The following is a 23,344-nucleotide window of genomic DNA, read 5'->3' on the forward strand; positions in this document are numbered from 1 at the left end:
CTGGCACCTGTTTGCACAACTTCAGCTCTAGTACGTCTAGATGGATGACACATCTCGATGATAAGATGGATGAAACATTAAAATTATATAAAGATCCAGATAAATGGTATAAAATCCCGAAGAGATGGAAAAATACACAAATACAATATAATCATCCATGATATGCAGATCACTTACCTGTATATCTTCTTGCAGCTGGTTTTCCATTGCGTCCTCATTATAAGCTTCTGTCACTGTGGTCGTTTTCGTTGTGTCTGGAGTGCGACGCCTGTACACTCTGTAGAGTACAGTGTACTTATATGTCAACACAAGACTACCTTAATGTGGATTACTATCTTATAGGTTTGGCCCTCCAACATAATCCAGGAAAACTAATAAATATCACTTATTTTTTTTTTATTCCAGTCATTTGATCCTCTTAGACAATATGCGACCAATAGCATTCTGCTAAGTTTTATATACCTATTTACGGCTATGTGACCAGAGCGAACAGATGTAAGGAGACATGCTCAATGCTGCCAGTATGAGCCACAGAATCGAGCCCGGGTAGTTTGTTCTGAGCAGGTGCTGTCTCTGAGCCACTACTCTTAACGGGCCACCAGTAAGCTTCAGCATAATCTCGAAGACCATTACACTGTTTTTTTTTAAATACTTTGCATATTATTAAAAGCAAAATTTAAAAGATACGAAGAAACAAAATATGAATACATTTTTCCTTCCCTCGAGCAAAAATGTTCCTCTGAACGAGTCTGCATGGACTTCCTACTCGTTTCCGCAACATTGCGAGTTGCAATAAGGCCTAGAGCTATCATTCAACTTCCCCTGTGTATGTTTTGCATCTTGTGTCGCTTGTTCGCGATTTTTGCATAACGTTTACCTAATTTGAACATGATACAGTGAAGTACAAAGGAATACAGTTATTACAGTGTAGCATGCCAAAGCCCCTTGTATACAGATCATTATGGGCAGGCTTAAAATTAACTTAAGATTAACTAAGCAATGATATATTAAGTGGTAAAAACATTATTGTAAACAGATAACAATTTGTAATAAAGTTGGTAGAATTACCGACAATATGTAAAGTAAAAGGACACAAGTGCAACTAATGTGACATTTATTGTGGCAACGTTTTGGCTTGATAAAGCTCCTGGAGAGCGAAACGTTGCCACAATAAATGTCACATTAGTTGCACTTGTGTCCTTTTACTTTACAGATAACAATTTAGCACAAATAAGTATTACAAAGACAGGTCATGTGGTCATTTACTGTGTTGCTGTACATTCAATAGAATGGAGTATTCTGTTAGGTAATGTAATTAAAAAAATAACAAAGTTTGATTGGGTCACAGGTTTGACATTTATGAGATACAATAATGAGAAACATTTATGAGATACAATAATGAGAAACATTTATGAGATACAATAATGAGAAACATTTATGAGATACAATAATGAGAAACATTTATGAGATACAATAATGAGAAACATTTAGGAGATACAATTTATGAGATACAATTATTCATTATTTATTTAGTTGTGGGTGAGTAAGTGATCTTTGAGAAGAGACTTGAATTTATAAACAGACAGTGTTTCTTTTATATTCACAGGTAATGAATTCCAGATTTTTGGGCCTTTTATGTGCATTGAGTTTTTGCATAGTGTGAGATGGACACGAGGAACATCAAAGAGTGATCTGTGCCTTGTGTTATGGTCGTGTGTTCTGTTGAGGTTGGTAAGGAGACGTTTGAGGGGAGGGTTAATATCAGAGTTAAGTGTTCTATGTATGTAATAGGTGCAGTAATAAGTATGGATGTTTTGTACGGTGAGTAGGTTGAGAGTTTTGAATGTTGGTGGAGTGTGCTGCCTGTAGTGAGAATTTGTTATCATTCTGACTGCAGCCTTTTGTTGGGTAATTAGTGGTCAGAGATGGTTTATTGTTGTTGAGCCCCATGCACAAATTCCATAGGTGAGATAGGGGTAAATAAGTGAGTGATATAGGATATAAATTACTGACATGTTGATGAATAAGACACATGTACAATACTTGAGTATGGCAAGTGAAGCCATTGGTGATGTTAACGGAAACATGTGGCATTAAACTATAGTCTGAGTAAGGTGAGTAAAGGTAGTCAGTCACCAGCTACATTTACTCATAAGCTAAACAGAGGTTGGGCTATCATATAGATAGATTAAGGTAAGCAAAAGTAACTGGAGGGCATAAAATCATTAGTAATTGTAGTACATGTGAACAGACGTAGCTGGTATTTTGAAAGTGTCAGGAGGCCTGGTCACACCAGGAGGCCTGGTCACAGACCGGGCCGCGGGGGCGTTGACCCCCGAAACTCTCTCCAGGTAAACTCCAGGTTAATCACTGTATTAAGGTATATAATATCAATAATATGGTGAATAAGGCATATTTATTTTAAGTTATCCCATGAATAAGGAAAGATCCTGGACTTCACCTTACGGAAGCAGATAAAGGAAATGCGATAATAATCATGGACAAGGTAGATATAATGGTAAAATGAACAAGTTAAAAGACAAGGGAACTCAAGCGCCCCTTAAGATACACAATAATTTTGAATATTCGAAGCTGATCGGAAGAAATATTCTCCAGGAATCAAGAAAAACTGTGATGAATGGTTTTGAAAACCTACAAGTTGAAGAATTGAGACACTTATGCAACACATGGGAATCTATATTGAAGAAACGTTTCGCCACACAGTGGCTTCATCAGTCCAATACAAAGTTGAAATGGGTAAGGAGAGTAGAAGTTTTGAGGTAATCAGTCCCTCAACCTGGAATCGATGTGTTCCTACAAGAGTGATGGACTGAACACATCGATTCCAGGTTGAGGGACTGATTACCTCAAACTTCTCCTCTCCTTACCCATTTCAACTTTGTATTGAACTAATGAAGCCACTGTGTGGCGAAACGTTTCTTCAATATAGATTCCCATGTGTTGCATAAGTGTCTCAATTCTTCAATCAAGAAAAACTGTTATACGAATTTGTTCATTAAAAAGGTATATTAATAACCATTCTCCGGTATTAAAATTAAAGCTAATATCTCAATTTGTTTAATAAAAATAGTGAAATATATGATGCACTACTCAGTAATATACAAACCTTCCTCATAGTAAAACTGACCCATCTTGAAAGTTTGAACCCATTCAGATGAGTCATTCTCAAGTTATCACAGAGGAACCAATAATTACTTCGTTTATATTTATTACAAAAAATGAATTTGTTCCAACAGCCTAAAACTAGGAAAAAAATATTATTTGACGATGACAATTTAATTAATGAAAAAATGCTAGTTTAAGCAATCGCTTACGCAACAATAGTATCTCCCTTAAGGGTGACTGAGAAAGGTTGTTCTAACAGGTCCATTGTCTCGTAACCAAACACCACCACACGTCCATCTAATGTCATTACAGTACGAGACTTCTAGCGTTATCAAGCTGAAGATGGTTGAAATTGCTACAGAAACACCTTCAAGTTAGCCAGAAATACACACACACTCGTGTACGACAACAACAAGAGTTCTTACCGTCGGAATGGAGAATCGGAAAAAGGTGTGTGGAACTTGTACGAGTACCTGGTCAGAAAAATAAGAGTGATTGATTACTGAATGTGGGGTGCAAAATTTCATATTTCATGTGGAAAGCTTAATAAGAAAAGTGTTTCTGGACTTTTTCCAGAGAGCTGGAAAATTAGACAGGTAAAAGGAAAGTACCGAGTATCACAGACCTAGATAATATAGAGAATTTCTTGCCAGAAATATACAAGGAGAGGAAGGTAGAGAGCACAGAGCTGAGGTAGGGAAGGCATAGAGCACAGAGCTGAGGTAGGGAAGATACAGAGCACAGAGCTGAGGTAGGGAAGGTATAGAGCACAGAGCTGAGGTAGGGAAGATATAGAACACAGAGCTGAGGTAGGGAAGATATAGAACAGAGCTGAGGTAGGGAAGATATAGAACATAGAGCTGAGGTAGGGAAGGTATAGAGCACAGAGCTGAGGTAGGGAAGATATAGAACACAGAGCTGAGGTAGGGAAGGTATAGAACACAGCTGAGGTAGGGAAAGTATAGAGCACAGAGCTGAGGTAGGGAAGGTATAGAGCACAGAGCTGAGGTAAGGAAGATATAGAACACAGAGCTGAGGTAGGGAAGATATAGAACACAGAGCTGAGGTAGGGAAAGTATAGAGCACAGAGCTGAGGTAGGGAAGATATAGAACATAGAGCTGAGGTAGGGAAGATATAGAACATAGAGCTGAGGTAGGGAAGATATAGAACATAGAGCTGAGGTAGGGAAGATATAGAACATAGAGCTGAGGTAGGGAAGATATAGAACATAGAGCTGAGGTAGGGAAGACATAGAGCACAGAGCTGAGGTAGGGAAGATATAGAACATAGAGCTGAGGTTGGGAAGATATAGAACACAGAGCTGAGGTAGGGAACGTATAGAGCACAGAGCTGAGGTAGGGAAGATATAGAACACAGAGCTGAGGTAGGGAAGATATAGAACACAGAGCTGAGGTAGGGAAAGTATAGAGCACAGAGCTGAGGTAGGGAAGATATAGAACACAGAGCTGAGGTTGGGAAGATATAGAACATAGAGCTGAGGTAGGGAAGATATAGAACATAGAGCTGAGGTAGGGAAGATATAGAACATAGAGCTGAGGTAGGGAAGATATAGAACATAGAGCTGAGGTTGGGAAGATATAGAACACAGAGCTGAGGTAGGGAAGATATAGAACATAGAGCTGAGGTAGGGAAGATATAGAACATAGAGCTGAGGTAGGGAAGATATAGAACACAGCTGAGGTAGGGAAAGCATAGAGCACAGAGCTGAGGTAGGGAAGGTATAGAGCACAGAGCTGAAGTAGGGAAGGTATAGAACACAGAGCTGAGGTAGGGAAAGTATAGAGCACAGAGCTGAGGTAGGGAAGATATAGAACACAGAGCTGATGTTGGGAAGACATAGAACACAGAGCTGAGGCAGGGAAAGTATAGAGCACAAAGAAAACACGCCAGCAATCCTGCCATTATGTAAAACAATTACAGGTTCCTGTTTCACACTCATTTGTCAGAATGGTCGTACTTTCCTGGGTAGCTGCTGTCTACCAAACAACATAAAAGACAGCGAACTTTGTATATTCTCAGAAGCGAATGAGACACCAATACCATTGCTTGGGTATAACAGTCTTCATTTTCTTCTTCAGTTCGTCCTCGAAGACGGTAGCAACGACTAGGACAGCCATCAGTGCGAGGCCTCCCACCAACCCCCCGACAATAACTCCAGTGTTACCGCCCATCTCAGTCTTGACTTGTATCCGGACAGCATCTCCCCAGCCTGCCGCTGTACTTGCCTGAAAGAGGAAGTGAAACTTAGGTTCGAGCTGCCACTGCCTGATAAATGCTCATCAGGTTTGAGTTGATTTCAATAAAATCAGTTATGGGAAATAACATTATATGAAGTGACTTTTTCTTCTCATTTAGCATCACAGAGTATAACATTTAATAATTTATTATCTATTTTCTTTAGTATACCATATAATTTAGTTTTTGCTGCTTTCACCTGCGAGCATAAATGTCACCAGATATATTCAAATTCAAATTCAAAGTTTATTCTCTATAAGGATTACAATGCTGAGTTTACAGAAATTTGGTTATTGTGTGACCCAGAAGTGGTATTCTCCATCCCCCCTCCCCCATCCCCCCTCCCCCCTCCCCCTTTATATAATGTAAGTCTCCACAAATCAATATCGATAACCGTTCAATAATAATACTAATAATAATAAGTTTATTATTTCTTTGTAAAGGTTACAATGTGTAATTACAATTTCGATTTGCTAAGTACAAAGATCGCCACTATCATGCCCAGGCATTTCAGGCGAATTTACACAAACAAATCCGAAGTTAATCCGGATCTTTCACTAAGAATTTAATGATAATGTAATATAATAATCTTTATTTACTACCAGTACATGTACAAGGTATACAGTTGACATCAGTGACATACTAGTACACAGAAAGTCGCTTTTTTACTGATGGGTGAATATAAACAACCGGTGTAAGGAAACACGTCGAATGTTTCCACCCCTTCGCCGGGAATCGAACCCGGACCCTCGCCGTCTGAGGCGAGAACTTTTGCCAGCAGGCCACGGGGCACCGTGCCCTGGTTGGAGCAAACCAAAAGAGCCGTTCTCAGTTTACCGCACAAAGCTCCTGGAGAACGAAACGTTGCCACAATAAAATATCAAATTGGTTGTGTCTGTGTCCCTTAACTTACCTTCAAAGTAACATCGTAGTGTGAATGTGGACGAAGACCGGAGATTGTGTAGGTGGTGGAGTTAGCTGTGAGGTTGGTGAAGTGACCAGGCCAGGCTAGCTGGTAGGCTGTCAGCTCACCATTAAGCTCTTCGGGTTGAACCCAAGACACAGTCACGCTCTTTATGCTTGAAAACGTTTGGTTAAACTGAGCTGGCATCCCAGGAACTGTCAGTGACAAAAAGAATAAAAATCATAATTAAATTAATTTTGAGTAAATGAATGTATTTCGTTCACGGAGCGATCTGAGAGAAGTATTCCAAGTACTAGACAATGGCAGAGTCCATCAACTGATGTCCTAACTTGTTCAGTGTTCAAATTAGTCCCTTTACAGCTCAAAACCAAGACGATCCTCCTCCAGTGTAAGCATCATATCCACCATTTTTTTTAGAGACCGTTCTAACACAGTGGTTCAACATCTTGTGCCACAAGCACACAAGTTCTAAGGTTCGCTGGACAAGCATAAACAGCCTTGGAAAACGATACGAACTGCTCAGGAATCGAACACGATTTTCAGCCACATTAGTGTTTGTAAATATCTCGGCAAATTGGTCGGAAGCCAGTCATTGTCCCTTGTTCCACTTGGCTTGAACTGAATATTGTAGAATCGGGAATTATAAAACATGATAACCAGTCATTATACAAAAATAGTGGCGGATTGTTCAAATTTGATTCATTTATTGTCGAGGTAATTGTACATTACCAAAAATCTGACTCTTATATGAATGCGTTGGATTGTCTTAAGTGTGGTTCTACACCGAGGAATTAGGGTCCATTTTCCCCACTTGTTTTGTTGGTGGCTAAACCAGTGTCTGCCTTAGAATCTTGTAGGACAGATAAACTATGGCAGTCTTCCTTTGAATAAATTACAGATGTCTCCTTTTAAATGGTCCCATTTTCTAGAAGTGCAAAAATTCCTAAGATAATTGCCAGATCTATCTATATTTGGTATGTAAAGTCATTTACATCAAATCAAGCCTCAGCCTCAGAATCTTGTGGAATAGATAAACCATGCATGTCTTCCTTTGGATAAATTACGGATGTCTCTCCTTAAATGAGTCTCTTGCAAAGGCTGGGACCAAGACTAGTGCCAGAATTGAGAATTTACTAAGAGGAGCTACTTCAAAAATGTTATCTAACAACCCCAAGACCAGAGGGAACATGTTTATAATAGAATATTCAGAGAACCAGACAAAGTAGATAGAGATATATTGTGATACACAAATAACCCGCACATAAAAGAGAGAAGCCCACGACGACGCCCCGGCCCGACTTGGACCATTTAGTTAGATATATTGTGAGACATGAGAGACTGAGACAGCTATGGGACACAGGGGACTGTTAAATACACGAGTACCAGCTCGTTAAGGAATACATTTTTAGTTTCAGGATAGCACAGAAAGTAAATGGAACAAACTAGATGAAGAGTACGTATAATCGTCTTATTCCTGGAAAGTCGAGAGACTGTCTTAAGTAACTCACCTGCCTGGGGTGTTGTCGAGCTGCAACAGTTTGATGCACCTACAACGTTCCTGACAACTAATCCTGCTACACACACAGTGTAGCTTGTCCACGGCGTTAAGTCAGTCAAGTCTACGTAAGTCACTGTAGAATCTTGTGTGTCGTATGTGTTGTAGTTTGACCACAGGACGTTCCCAGTGTAGTTTACCCTGTAGTTGAGCATTACGCAATTTGAGATAACATGAGGCCAGGAGACAGTCATCGTGCGAGGGGAAGTGGCCTCCCTACATAACACTGACGACGGTGCTGCTGGAGCTGGAAAACACAAAAAAAAATCTTGTTTAAGAAACACTCAACGAATTAATTTAACCAAGAAATAACATAAAAACTGCTCTACTTCACACGGGGACTAATGGTCTGGTTAATTAGCTATTGAATAAATCCCGAGTCACACTACTACACTTGATAAACCTGCATATTACTGCCTAAGGATCAATAAACGTTAGAGAAGCAAGGTATCAGGAATCCCCGTACAATCCTGCAGAAAAAAACGAGGTCAAACTTTTACATGTATTAAGCATAAATTTCAGCAATTGAAAGTGAAAATTGCATATATATATATATATATATATATATATATATATATATATATATATATATATATATATATATATATATATATATATATATATATATATATATATATATATATATATATATTACTGTACAGTTATTTTGATTTTTTAAATGTAAACATTTAAAATATACCACAAGGTTCGCAACCTCAGAGTGACGTTCCTTCATTATTTAATATCTGATGTCTCAAAAACCGACAATGACTGGAACCTCTCATCTTTTCAGAGAAGTTGTGGTGTGATACAATGTTCAGTAAACTGCCTCGTGAAGATAAGACATGAGTAGTGGAAGCTGAGTCAGCTCTGTCACACTGACATTATGTATAAAATATTGGTACGTCAGGATAAATAAGAGTCTCAGAACTTGTGAAGCAAGAATTTAGGCCACCAAATATATATGTAATCTTAACTGATATCATTATGAACAGAGTAAACTAGAACTAATTAGAACCCCTTGGAGAGCTGTGATATTAGATCAAACAAAAATGAGACTTAAATATAAGGGATCTTTTAGTTCTTTAGCATGATATTAAACGAAAAAAAAAACAGGGGATTTGGAGTATAATATAATTTAGTAAACGAATCTAGACTTATCACAACCCAAAAGCTTCACTAAAAGTTAAAATTTCTGCTTCTTTTATCTTATTCTCATCTGGTAATGAGAGGAACTCACATAATTTTATATTATCAAGAATGCAGCTACTTATATATAAAAGGAATATGGTTTTACTCACGAGTACCATCAGTGGTGACCAGGATGCTGCCATATTCACCATAACCCAAGAAGTTGGCTGCAGTAACAGTGATGTTGTAGTAAGTACAGGGTTCCAGGTTTGTGATAATATACTTGGTCGTTGTTCCTTCCACAACAGTCTCACTAAGATTATATATATTTGGTGGACTCCAGGTAACACTGTAGTTGGTTATTACGCCTCTGGGTTCCTCAGGAGGACTCCAGCCTATCAACAGCGACGATGCATCCTGGTAAGGTGTAACGATATTGCAAGGAGGTCCAGGCTCTGTAACATCAACATGTGCAATAAACTGTGTTGAAATGAATAATTTAAGACTAATGTAATGTACAAACTGTTAATTTTATCATCATCATCATCATCATCATCATCATCATCATCATCATCATCATCATCATCATCATCATCATCATCATCATCATCATCATCATCATCATCATCATCATCATCATACATCAAGTTCTCACAAAATCAGTGCAAACATAATACCAAAAATGAGCCTCTCCCGAGTAAGCTTGTTCCCCTGCCTGACTTAATACAACACTTGATACAACACTTGCCTTAATTAAGTCAAGTAACCACGATTTTACGTAAGCTGGTTTTCTCTATTAAATTTTGATCACCTTAGGAGGACCGCAGTGTATTACTCAAATATATATTTCACACTATATAAATTTTGTATTGCCTACTTGCGAGTTCTCTTGTGCAATATATATATATATATATATATATATATATATATATATATATATATATATATATATATATATATATATATATATATATATACATGTATATATATATATATATATATATATGTATATATATAATATATATATATATATATATATATATATATATATATATATATATATATATATACATACATGTATATATATATATATATATATATATATATATATATATATATATATATATATATATATATATATATATATATATATATATATATATATGCATACATGTATATATATATATATATATATATATATATATATATATATATATATATATATATATGTATATATATATGTGCATGTATATATATTTATATATATATACATACATTATATATATGTATATATATGTATATATATATATATATATACATGTATATATATTTATATATACATGTATATATATATATATATATATATATATATATATATATATATATATATATATATATATATATATATATATATATATATATAAATATATATATATATATATATATATAAATATATATAAATATATATATATATATATATATATATATATATATATATATATATATATATATATATATATATATATATATATATATATATATATACATATATCTTCGAAACTCACCTGCAATATCCCACAGAGGCAGGATCGCCCAAAAAGAAGGGGTTACTAGCCCCTTGCTCCCTACATTTTAGTCTCCTCTTACGACATGTATGACTTACGGACGAAGAATTCTGTTCCACTTCCCCATGGAGATAAGAGGAAATAAACAAGAACTAGTACGACAATAGAAGAAAACCCAGAGTGGTTTTTGTACATATACGCTTGTACATACATGTGTAGTGTGACCAAAGTGTAAGTAGGTATAGCAAGAACTCTTCTCCAGGCTGAGGGACTGACCACCTCAAATACTATTTCTACAAGGTTGATGGACTGATTACAATCATCGTCAATTCACTACTATTCTTGCAACCTCTGTATTTGGCTGAAGAAGTCTACTGTGTAGACGAAACGTTTCATTAATAAAGATTCCCAACTGTTGCACATGTTTCTGAATCATCAACTTCTCGGTATTTTATATAATTTTCAACATTGCTGTGTTGTAACTCACGTCTTATGGTCTTACTTCTACGAGTGTGTTTCTCCTCCTGTAAATGTTGTCGTCTCTATTCTCAGTCTCTCTCATTCAACACCTTCACATTGTTCAAGATTATGAGGTCTAACACATCTCCACCTAAAATCAGTACCTGACCAGTCGGGCTGTGGTTCGTACGTCTGCTTGATCCACCACGAGGCCAGGTCTCAGACCAAGCCACGGGGGCGCTGACCCCCGAAACCCTCTCCAGGTATACTCCAAGCTCAGGGGCTGACCACAAACTATTTCTTTAAGGATAGTGGATTGATCACATCGTCTTGACTTAGGTATTGTAAACTAATATTTGCAAGGATATCAAAGGAAAATACGACACTGCACAGTATCACCTGTGTGGGCTGTGGTCAGCGTGAAACTCTCCTCCATATATTTTAAACGTGTCCATGGACACAGAGCCAGAGAGTTAAACGATTTCATGCTTATGAAGTGTGCGGTCATAAAAACGCAATAAGTGTCGCTTAATAAGGGCTGCGCAAGCCAAAACTAGTCACATAAGATTTTACAAAGAAGAAAACCTTCATGCTGTATGGGAAGGCTGGAGGTGACTACTGTATATCAGCTTAACGTCAAGGCAGAATACTACAATATGGGACAGCGCAGTTGTAGGTTCAGAGTTGTGCAGCACAGCAGAGGTCAGTAACTGAAAATAGTCTTCACCTGTGTTGTGATCAGAATCACATCCCACGTCTCCAGAGGAAGTTAACTTGGGTGCCATTATTACATGGCGGAGTATTGTGATCGGAATCCTACATTTTGTGTAATGCCTTTGGACTAAGAGATTAGTTTTTGTGGTCCAGGCCATAGAAGACTCTGTAATCAGTTGGAAGATGCGCAATAGATGGGAGGCTATGGAACCCGGCTGACCGATGGCACAGAACTGATAGGAGTGAATATGATGAGGGGTCTAGTAGCGGTTAAGAAGGTCGCTTTTAACATCTATGGCTAAAAAGAAATCGAAGCTGAGGCTATGTGCGGAGCCGGGAACATTGACACTGAAGGGATAAGACCTTGATTTACCAAATTACCACTACGACTGATGGCTGAGGGAAGATACACATGAAAAACGTGTGGTTTACGTTACAAATTATACGCTTCTTAACATAACCAAATGAGGTTTGCTCTCTTTATTGCAACTCCGCAGCCTAGTGGTCGAGAGAAGTCCAGTCGTGTTCAGGTCTTACATTAGTAAAAACATACTTGTTTGTCCTTCGTGTTATTGGTTACAGTTTTGGTAAATAGCTTAATCTCACAATAGAAGAAATGCTCGAGAGATGGAACAGATCCACAAATTTTAAATACGCTCGGGTCTCTCAGAAATTTGTATACAGATACACTGTTGCAATGGATTAGGACAAGAACAAGGAAAAACAAACAGAAGGTAAAAAATGAATAAAACAGATAAGGAAAACTTTCCTGAATACAAGAACAATGAGCAAGTAACATGCACTAGGGAAGTGGTAGAAGCTAATTTAACTCCAAACATGAGTCCAACTCACATGCTCACACAACAGGAAAAAATAACTTCATGATATAAACCCCAAAAGATATTTTGTACCTAATTAATGCTCAACAAATTGATATTATATTTGTTTCAAAGATTAATACGTTATTAAAATTTTAATTACTGTCTCTTGCAATCTATCATAGGTAAACAGAATTGTTATTCACTCACTATCTTTGTCGGTTTGGGAGACAGTACAGCTTGGCTCAGAATGTAGTGGATTTATGGCAACCACGCAGACGTTGTAGTTGGTATAAGCTTCCAGGTTACTAATGGTGAAGTGTGTATCACTGGTGATCGCCGAATTCACCAGAACCTGCGTGTCTGTATTATCCCAGGTGACACTGTAGTTAGTGACGGGACACAGAGGTCCTGGAGCCACAGGTGTTGTCCAGTTCACAGTCAACTTGTCGGACTGGTTCTTCACCTTATCTGCTGTCAACATCTGAGGCGGGTCTGAAGCTGCGGATAAATAAACTGTTGTGTTACTTTATACAAAAAGTGTAAATTAAATTAAATCTTTACGAAAAATGTACAACTAACATGACGAGATCTGACGTTACATTTTACCTTCAATGCGTTAACAACAAACTGAAGTGTAATCACAACGAGTGTGGGCTGCACATAGTTGTACACAAGTAAGGGCTGTACATGGTTGTACCAGTGGGCTGCGCATATTTGTACAGGTGAGGAGTGTGGATAATTGTACAAGTATAGACTGTACATGGTTATACAGCATCTGTGGATTTCTGATGACTGTTCAAGTGTGAAGTGAACATTGTTGGATAAGTATGGAGTGTACATGATTGTACAAGTGTGGACTGTACATGATTGTACAAGTGTGGACTGTACATGATTGTACAAGTGTGGAGTGTACATGATTGTACAAGTGTGGACTGTACATGATTGTACAAGTGTGGACTGTACATGATTGTACAAGTGTGGACTGTACATGATTGTACAAGTGTGGACTGTACATGATTGTACAAGTGTGGACTGTACATGATTGTACAAGTGTGGACTGTACATGATTGTACAAGTGTGGACTGTACATGATTGTACAAGTGTGGACTGTACATGATTGTACAAGTGTGGACTGTACATAATTGTACAAGTGTGGACTGTACATGATTGTACAAGTGTGGACTGTACATGATTGTACAAGTGTGGACTGTACATGATTGTACAAGTGTGGACTGTACATGATTGTACAAGTGTGGACTGTACATGATTGTACAAGTGTGGACTGTACATGATTGTACAAGTGTGGACTGTACATGATTGTACAAATGTGGACTGTACATGATTGTACAAGTGTGGACTGTACATGATTGTACAAGTGTGGACTGTACATGATTGTACAAGTGTGGACTGTATATGATTGTACAAGTGTGGACTGTACATGATTGTACAAGTGTGGACTGTACATGATTGTACAAGTGTGGACTGTACATGATTGTACAAATGTGGACTGTACATGATTGTACAAGTGTGGACTGTACATGATTGTACAAGTGTGGACTGTACATGATTGTACAAGTGTGGACTGTACATGATTGTACAAGTGTGGACTGTATATGATTGTACAAGTGTGGACTGTACATGATTGTACAAGTGTGGACTGTATATGATTGTATAAGTGTGGACTGTACATGATTGTACAAGTGTGGACTGTACATGATTGTACAAGTGTGGACTGTACATGATTGTACAAGTGTGGACTGTACATGATTGTACAAGTGTGGACTGTACATGATTGTACAAGTGTGGACTGTACATGATTGTACAAGTGTGGACTGTACATGATTGTACAAGTGTGGACTGTACATGATTGTACAAGTGTGGACTGTACATGATTGTACAAGTGTTACCTATATATGAACGTACAAATACTGGCTGTTCAAGGTTGTATAACAATAATTTAAATAATTAGCTATCATATAAAATGGCGTTGATTGTACGAAAACAAAAATAACTGAAAAATAATCATTTTTATCAAACTTAGTCAAGAACATAATTAAACAAAATCATCTCTTTAAATAATACAATGAACGTCGATTTATAATGAACAATGAAAATGAAAAAAAAAATCGTAATAAGTATTCCAATGTATTGTTTAACATAACTTGAACCATCATATAAATCACTTCGCATAAAATTAACCAAACTGGAATTAGGACTGGGAGGTCCTGAGGGTTAGAGCATCGTGGAATTATCGCTCACCATGAGGCAGGCTAAAACAACATGGGTTCGAATCCTCGGCTAGTCGCAGTGTTGTTATTGGTATATATATATATATATATATATATATATATATATATATATATATCTATCTATATATATATATATATATATATATATATATATATATATAGTTGCTAGTGAGGTTACTTGTTTCATTGGGCCGAACTACCTAAAACTTTTATCAAAATTTAATTATGGGGGGATTAATAGATGTAATTTTAATTGGAAATAAGCAAACTACCATAATTTTGAGCTAAACCCAACTCAGAGACAATGATGTAATGTTAATGATGAGAACAATGATGGAATTATGATATTATTACTACTGCAATAATGCTGATGATAATAGAATAAAATTTGTAGATTTATAAATGTTACAATAGCTGAGCTCGTTCAATAAATCTGTTCTCTCAGCTGATCAATGTTTACGAACGAGAAAGTGAAACAAATAAGAAAAGTCTTGCGCAATTGATTCACATAACCATAGAAATATTTCAGTTCCGCAGTTACTTGTTTAGCATCAATGAACAATGTATTCCAGATCTGAGACCCATTATGCGCCTGTGTAGTCTTTCCCCCGTCCTCCCACAGGGTAAATATGGATTGCCTAATATTTTTTTAAGTAACGAGTATCGATACAAATAATACTCTTACCTGTACTCCTTGTTGCACAGTATTGTAAACTCGGCTGACCGAAACCTACAACCGTGGCGGCTTTGACAGCAACGGTATAGTTAACACAGGGTGAGAGTCCAGTGATGGTGAGGTCGGTGGTGGTGGAGTTGGTGATGGTGTAGTGGGTGTTGGTGTACTTGGTGGTGTTTCTGACCATGTCATTCTCAGCGGGGTTGTCAGCAGTCCAGCTGATGTAATACTTAGTGATGACACCGTTGGGTTCATCTGGAGGACTCCACCACACTTCCAGTGATGACTCAGATAAAGTACTCACGAATATATTGGATACCACTCCAGGGGCTGTAACATAATGACAATGTGGATATCACAAGCTGCAGTCATAATAGCAAAGCATCCACCAATTTCAATGACTAACAATACATCGAAATTTATTTCAACGTCAATGCTGAAACTGAAATCATTATCAAAATATGTAACACTATTGTTCTCATATTCAGCATAATTACATTGTGATATAATATGCTATGATTTGCTATCATACTCCGCCACACAGGATCGGCTACATGTATGAGGTAACGAAATTTGTCAGCCAGAGTTGGGAGATTTCGAAAGAGCAATGGCGATACCGTCAAGCGTTCTATTATGGATTCAGATGTGAGGGTTTTCTTTTGATGTTAGTGAATAACTATCAGAATAATAATAATAATGGTAATGTAATAAGAATAATTTACTAATAAGTTAATAATAATAATTAATTATTAATAATAATTTAATAATAATAATCTTCCATGGGGAAGGGGAGAATAATTATTCCTCCGTAAGCCATACGTGTCATAAGAGGCAACTAAGATGCCAGGTGCAAAGGGCTAGTAACCCCTTCTCCTGTATAAATTACTAAATTTAAAAAGAAAAACATTAGCTTTTTTTTCGGGTCACCCTGCCTCGGTGGGAGGCGGCCAGTATGTTAGAAAACATTGTTAATAATATTGTATATGCCTCACGATACGTGTTTCTACTCACTGAGTTACTTAGAACAGTGACAGGTAATGAAGTCACAGGTAAAAAAAAATCATAGAAAAAATAACAGAGCTAGTTTGATTAATTTAAACTAATTTACGATAAGTTATGCTAGGTTAGAGTAGGTTAGCTTAAATTAGTTTAGGTTTATTTAGCCTAGATTTGGATAGGTTAGGTTAGATAACAAAGTACCAGATTTGATTGCAAATCCCTTCAAGAAGAATTTAATTAGGGAAATTGTACAACAGATGAATGATGTTATATAATGGGAATGTGGGAAATTGTTTTAACAGGTTATAGTGAAGTTATAGATTGTGTGATAAATACTGACAGTGTCAGACACAGAGAAGGTTCCTTACTGACAGTGTCAGACACACAGATGGCTCCTTACTGACAGTGTCAGACACAGATGGTTCCTTATTGACAGTATCAGACACAGAGATGGCTCCTTACTGACAGTGTCAGACACAGATGGTTCCTTACTGACAGTATCAGACACAGAGATGGCTCCTTACTGACAGTGTCAGACACAGATGGTTCCTTAAGTTATGATGGAAAAGTTATTGTCCCCAGAAGTTTAGTATGAAATATTATGAGACTTGTGAGGTAGACTGACATAATTCTAAACTGCCCTCAGATATATGAATATAATATAAAATTGATGACGAGTGTCTCTGTTTAATGCACGTGATACACGTCACCAGAATGTCGGCTGTCTCCACGGCTGTGGTGTTTATGTCACCATTAACTAGACTGCCTACAACGTAGTGGCGATAATGTCACTAGTACCTCACCTGTCTGGTAAACAGCGGTGATAACGTCACCATTAACTAGACTGCTTACAACGTAGCAGTGATGTCACCAGTACCTCACCTGTCTTGCAAGCAGTGGTGATAATGTCACCATTAACTCACCTGCTTGCATGGTGGTAGAGCAGCAACAGTCCCATTCTCCAATAAAGTTATTAACCACTCCAGCAACACACACGGTGTAATTTGTCCAAGGTGTTAAGTCAGTCAGGTCAACATGTGTAGAGTAAACTTTTATGGTGTTTTCTGTGTAGTTGTCCGACCACAGGACAACTCCTGTGTAGTTTACCTTGTAGTCACTAACTACACAGCGTGTGTCAGGTTTACTCCAGGTGACAGTCAGACTGTAAACGGAGGTTGCTTCATGACAGGTGACTGGTGATGCTGGAGGAGCTGTGGAACAATGCTAAAGTTACTTTGCTAGATGAGGTATATATGAAAGTTAACTTTTGAATTACAGAAGATAAATTATCTCACCAAGGTCCACTGCATCATTGTTTTACTTAAGAAGGGCATTAAGACTGTCAGGCAAGAATGACACTTATAGCTAAAGTTATATAGCTTGCTGAGTTATGTTTATAACAGACTACTATCGAATGCATACAAGCGATATATATACATACATACATATATATATATATATATATATATATATATATATATATATATATATATATATATATATATATATATATATATATATATATATATATATATATATATATACATACATATATATATATATATATATATATATATATATATATATATATATATATATATATATATATATATATATATATATATATATATATATACATATATATATATACATATATATACATATATATACGATATATATACAAGCATCATATATTTAGATTACTTTCACAGAAATGTAGATTGGAATTTGGAATTTTCTTTTAAGTTCAAACTGCATTACAAACAACATATAATACTTACACCTTAAACAATTAGAATTTAAGAGACTGGAAATACAATAATAATAACTAAGTAACTCTTTGATGCGCAACTTATACAGTACTCTGTTGTTACTCAAATGACGATCGTGGTGCGAAACGTGAAGTTAGTAACTGTAGGTAAACTTAATAAACTTATAACTGTAGATAAACTTATAACTGTAGGTAAACTTAATAACTATATGTAAACTTAATAACTATAGGTAAACTTACCATACCACGGGTGGGGTTAGAACTCGCGATCAGAGAGTCTCAAAACTCCAGACCGTCACGTTAGCCACTGGGCCAGCTAGCCACAATAAGATTCATCCAGCTTTGAGGGGACTTGAGCTAGAGTTCGTCACGGCCACGCTAGCTGGAGATTCGTCTGTAAAAACTTGCATTTGTGGTCACAGTGGTGGCCTATGCTAACCTTCCTATGGTGTAGAAATATACCTAGTTGGACGAATCTTATTGTGGCTAGCTTGTCCAGTGGCTAACGCGACCGTCTGGAGTTTTGAGACTCTCTGACCGCGGGTTCAATCCCCGTCCGTTGTATGGTTTGTTTGAAATCGTGTCATTACGATTTCGTGAGTCATATAGGTAAACTTAATAACTATACGTAAATTTAATAACTATAGGTAAACTTAATAATTATAGGTAAACTTAACAACTATAGGTAAGACTGATCAAGTTGTTTTTCATTGTAATTCATCAAGCTTGTAAAAGTATAGCCAGGAAGTTAACACTGATCCTTGGGAAGTATAGCCAGGAAGTTAACACTGATCCTTGGGAAGTATAGCCAGGAAGTTAACACTGATCCTTGGGAAGTATAGCCAGGAAGTTAACACTGATCCTTGGGAAGTATAGCCAGGAAGTTAACACTGATCCTTGGGAAGTATAGCCAGGAAGTTAACACTGATCCTTGGGAAGTATAGCCAGGAAGTTAACACTGATCCTTGGGAAGTATAGCCAGGAAGTTAACACTGATCCTTGGGAAGTATAGCCAGGAAGTTAACACTGATCCTTGGGAAGTATAGCCAGGAAGTTAACACTGATCCTTGGGAAGTATAGCCAGGAAGTTAACACTGATCCTTGGGAAGTATAGCCAGGAAGTTAACACTGATCCTTGGGAAGTATAGCCAGGAAGTTAACACTGATCCTTGGGTACTTCTCTTCGAAATGGAAGATTGACAGAGGCAAGCATCGGTTGGGGGCTCTTTTGTAAGTCCATTATCCCTGCAGGGCGGCATATCTTAATTTTATCTGGTTAATTTTACATGATCCAAATCTAATGGACAGGTAGCGTAACTGAAAATGGAACTAATAATGTTTCCATTGGTGCAGGAAGGCTCTAATGTTGCTCACTTTATAGAATAATTATCCTCTGATGATTCATTTATAATTTAATAATACCTTTGTGCAGCGTGACAGACTGAATTAATGTGTTAACTCTGCAGGTCCTTCCACGACACTTACACAATATAATAATAGCTGAAGTGACGGAAACAACTATTGCTGAGATGATCTTGTTACTGCTGAGATGATCTTGTTACTTCTGAGATGATCTTGTTACTGCTGAGATGATCTTGTTACTGCTGAGATGATCTTGTTACTTCTGAGAGGATCTTGTTACTTCTGAGATGATCTTGTTACTTCTGAGAGGATCTTGTTACTGCTGAGATGATCTTATTACTTCTGAGATGATCTTGTTACTGCTGAGATGATCTTGTTACTGCTGAGATGATCTTGTTACTTCTGAGAGGATCTTGTTACTTCTGAGAGGATCTTGTTACTGCTGAGATGATCTTGTTACTTCTGAGATGATCTTGTTACTGCTGAGATGATCTTGTTACTGCTGAGATGATCTTGTTACTTTTGAGAGGATCTTGTTACTTCTGAGATGATCTTGTTACTGCTGAGATGATCTTCTTACTGCTGAGATGATCTTGTTACTTCTGAGATGATCTTGTTACTGCTGAGATGATCTTGTTACTGCTGAGATGATCTTGTTACTTCTGAGAGGATCTTGTTACTTCTGAGAGGATCTTGTTACTGCTGAGATGATCTTGTTACTGCTGAGATGATCTTGTTACTGCTGAGATGATCTTGTTACTTCTGAGAGGATCTTGTTACTGCTGAGATGATCTTGTTACTGCCGAGATGATCTTGTTACTTCTGAGATGATCAGGTTACTGCTGAGATGATCTTGTTACTTCTGAGAGGATCTTGTTACTGCTGAGATGATCTTGTTACTGCTGAGATGATCTTGTTACTGCTGAGATGATCTTGTTACTGCTGAGATGATCTTGTTTCTTCTGAGAGGATCTTGTTACTTCTGAAATGATCTTGTTACTGCTGAGATGATCTTGTTACTTCTGAGAGGATCTTGTTACTTCTGAAATGATCTTGTTACTGCTGAGATGATCTTGTTACTGCTGAGAGGATCTTGTTTCTACTGAGAGGATCATGTTACTGCTGAGATAATATTGTTACTGCTGAGATGATCTTGTTACTGCTGAGATGATCTTGTTACTGGTGAGATGATCTTGTTACTGCTGAGAGGATCTTGTTACTGCTGAGAGGATCTTGTTACTGCTGAGATGATCTTGTTACTGCTGAGAGGATCTTGTTACTGCTGACAGTATCTTGTTACTACTGAGAGGATCTTGTTACTGCTGAGAGGATCATGTTACTACTGAGAGGATCTTGTTACTGCCGAGAGGATCTTGTTACTGCTGAGAGGATCTTGTTACTGCTGAGATGATCTTGTTACTACTGAGAGGATCATGTTACTACTGAGAGGATCATGTTACTGCTGAGATGATCTTGTTACTACTGAGAGGATCATGTTACTACTGAGAGGATCTTGTTACTACTGAGAGGATCATGTTACTACTGAGAGGATCATGTTACTACTGAGAGAATCTTGTTACTGCTGAGAGGATCTTGTTACTGCTGAGAGGATCTTGTTACTGCTGAGAGGATCTTGTTACTACTGAGAGAATCATGTTAATACTGAGAGGATCTTGTTACTGCTGAGAGAATCTTGTTACTGCTGAGATGATCTTGTTACTGCTGAGATGATCTTGATACTGGTGAGATGATCTTGTTACTACTGAGAGGATTTTGTTTCTACTGAGAGGATAATGTTACTGCTGAGATAATATTGTTACTGCTGAGAGGATCTTGATACTGCTGAGAGGATCTTATTACTGCTAAGAGGATCTTGTTACTGCTGAGAGGATCTTGTTACTGCTGAGAGGATCTTGTTACTGCTGAGAGGATCTTGTTACTGCTGAGAGGATCATGTTACTGCTGAGAGGATATTGTTACTGCTGAGAGGATCTTGGTACTCCTGAGAGGATCTTGCTACTCCTGAGAGGATCTTGTTACTGCTGAGAGGATCTTGTTACTGCTGAGAGGATCTTGTTACTGCTGAGAGGATCTTGTTACTGCTGAGAGGATCTTGTTACTGCTGAGAGGATCATGTTACTACTGAGAGGTTCATGTTACTGCTGAGAGGATATTGTTACTGCTGAGAGGATCATGTTACTGCTGAGAGGTTCATGTTACTGCTGAGAGGATCATGTTACTGCTGAGATAATCTTGTTACTGCTGAGAGGATCTTGTTACTGCTGAGAGGATCATGTTACTGCTGAGAGGTTCATGTTACTGCTGAGAGGATCATGTTACTGCTGAGATAATCTTGTTACTGCTGAGAGGATCTTGTTACTGCTGAGAGGATATTGTTACTGCTGAGAGGATCTTGTTACTGCTGAGAGGATCTTGTTACTACTGAGAGGATATTGTTACTGCTGAGAGGATCATGTTACTGCTGAGAGGATATTGTTACTGCTGAGAGGATCTTGTTACTGTTGAGAGGATCATGTTACTACTGAGAGGATCATGTTACTGCTGAGAGGATATTGTTACTGCTGAGAGGATCATGTTACTGCTGAGAGGATATTGTTACTGCTGAGAGGATCTTGTTACTGCTGAGAGGATCTTGTTACTGTTGAGAGGATCATGTTACTGCTGAGAGGATCATGTTACTGCTGAGAGGATATTGTTACTGCTGAGAGGATCTTGTTACTGTTGAGAGGATCATGTTACTACTGAGAGGATCATGTTACTGCTGAGAGGATATTGTTACTGCTGAGAGGATCATGTTACTACTGAGAGGATCATGTTACTGCTGAGAGTATCTTGTTACTACTGAGAGGATCATGTTACTACTGAGAGGATCTTGTTACTGCTGAGAGGATCAAGCTACTGATGAGAGGATCATGCTACTGCTGAGAGAATCTTGTTACTACTGAGAGGATCTTGTTACTGCTGAGAGGATCAAGCTACTGCTGAGAGGATCATGCTACTGCTGAGAGGATCATGTTACTGTTGAGAGGATCATGTTACTACTGAGAGGGTCTTGTTACTGCTGAGAGGATCATGTTACTGCTGAGAGGATCATGTTACTGCTGAGAGGATCATGTTACTACTGACAGGATCTTGTTACTGCTGAGAGGATCTTGTTACTGCTGAGAGGATCATGTTACTGCTGAGAGGATCATGTTACTGCTGAGATTATCTTGTTACTGCTGAGAAGATCTTGATCTAAGGAGCGGAATTTATCCTGCCCTTCTCTACATTGAGCTTGAATGTATCCTATTTATATATAAGTCGTGCCAAATAGATAAAACTGGTCAATTAGCAAGAACTCATTTAAAATTAAGTCCTTTCTAAAATTTTATCTTATACGTTTAAAGATATATATTTGTTCATTTATGGTAATGTAAAAATTAATAATTTTGTGCCAAAATAATCTTAGAAAACTTACTTAACCTTATTATAATATGCACAGTTTAATTTTGCCTCATCGAACTAAACATATTTTAGATAAGTTTACAATGATTTAATAATAAACAAACACAATGAAATAGATTTTTTTCGTCAGGTTCAGAACTATTTTTTGCGAAATTATTGCATACATAAATTTTCAGTTGCCTTATTCGGCAAGAATAGCGTTGCTACTTAAGCCAAAATCGCAAGTTTTACATATTCGGCACGACACACACACACACACACACACA

At 37.4% G+C, this 23,344-nt stretch overlaps 2 protein-coding genes across 2 annotated transcripts in view; both read right to left on the reverse strand.

Moving 5' to 3' along the window:
* LOC128690658 (protein sidekick-1) overlaps window positions 1–17,527 on the reverse strand; it is a 22,578-nt gene extending 5,051 nt beyond the window's left edge. The window contains exons 1-9 of the mRNA XM_070089588.1: window positions 17,401–17,527; window positions 15,488–15,808; window positions 12,761–13,051; window positions 9,165–9,449; window positions 7,817–8,110; window positions 6,297–6,502; window positions 5,189–5,373; window positions 3,552–3,599; window positions 178–277 (exon numbers count right to left, since the gene is read on the reverse strand). Coding sequence (XP_069945689.1) covers window positions 178–277; window positions 3,552–3,599; window positions 5,189–5,373; window positions 6,297–6,502; window positions 7,817–8,110; window positions 9,165–9,449; window positions 12,761–13,051; window positions 15,488–15,808; window positions 17,401–17,410 — 1,740 coding nt within the window. The 5' untranslated portion in view covers window positions 17,411–17,527. The remainder of the gene's footprint in view (window positions 1–177; window positions 278–3,551; window positions 3,600–5,188; window positions 5,374–6,296; window positions 6,503–7,816; window positions 8,111–9,164; window positions 9,450–12,760; window positions 13,052–15,487; window positions 15,809–17,400) is intronic.
* A 31-nt stretch (window positions 17,528–17,558) lies between these two features.
* Window positions 17,559–23,344, reverse strand: part of LOC138853364 (receptor-type tyrosine-protein phosphatase H-like) — a 30,179-nt gene continuing 24,393 nt past the window's right edge. Inside the window, exon 9 of the mRNA XM_070089589.1 lies at window positions 17,559–17,688. Within this exon, the coding sequence (XP_069945690.1) occupies window positions 17,635–17,688 (54 nt within the window). The 3' untranslated portion in view covers window positions 17,559–17,634. The remainder of the gene's footprint in view (window positions 17,689–23,344) is intronic.

This window comes from Cherax quadricarinatus, chromosome 29 (assembly GCF_038502225.1).
Source record: "Cherax quadricarinatus isolate ZL_2023a chromosome 29, ASM3850222v1, whole genome shotgun sequence".
NCBI classification, from domain to species: Eukaryota; Metazoa; Arthropoda; class Malacostraca; order Decapoda; family Parastacidae; genus Cherax; species Cherax quadricarinatus.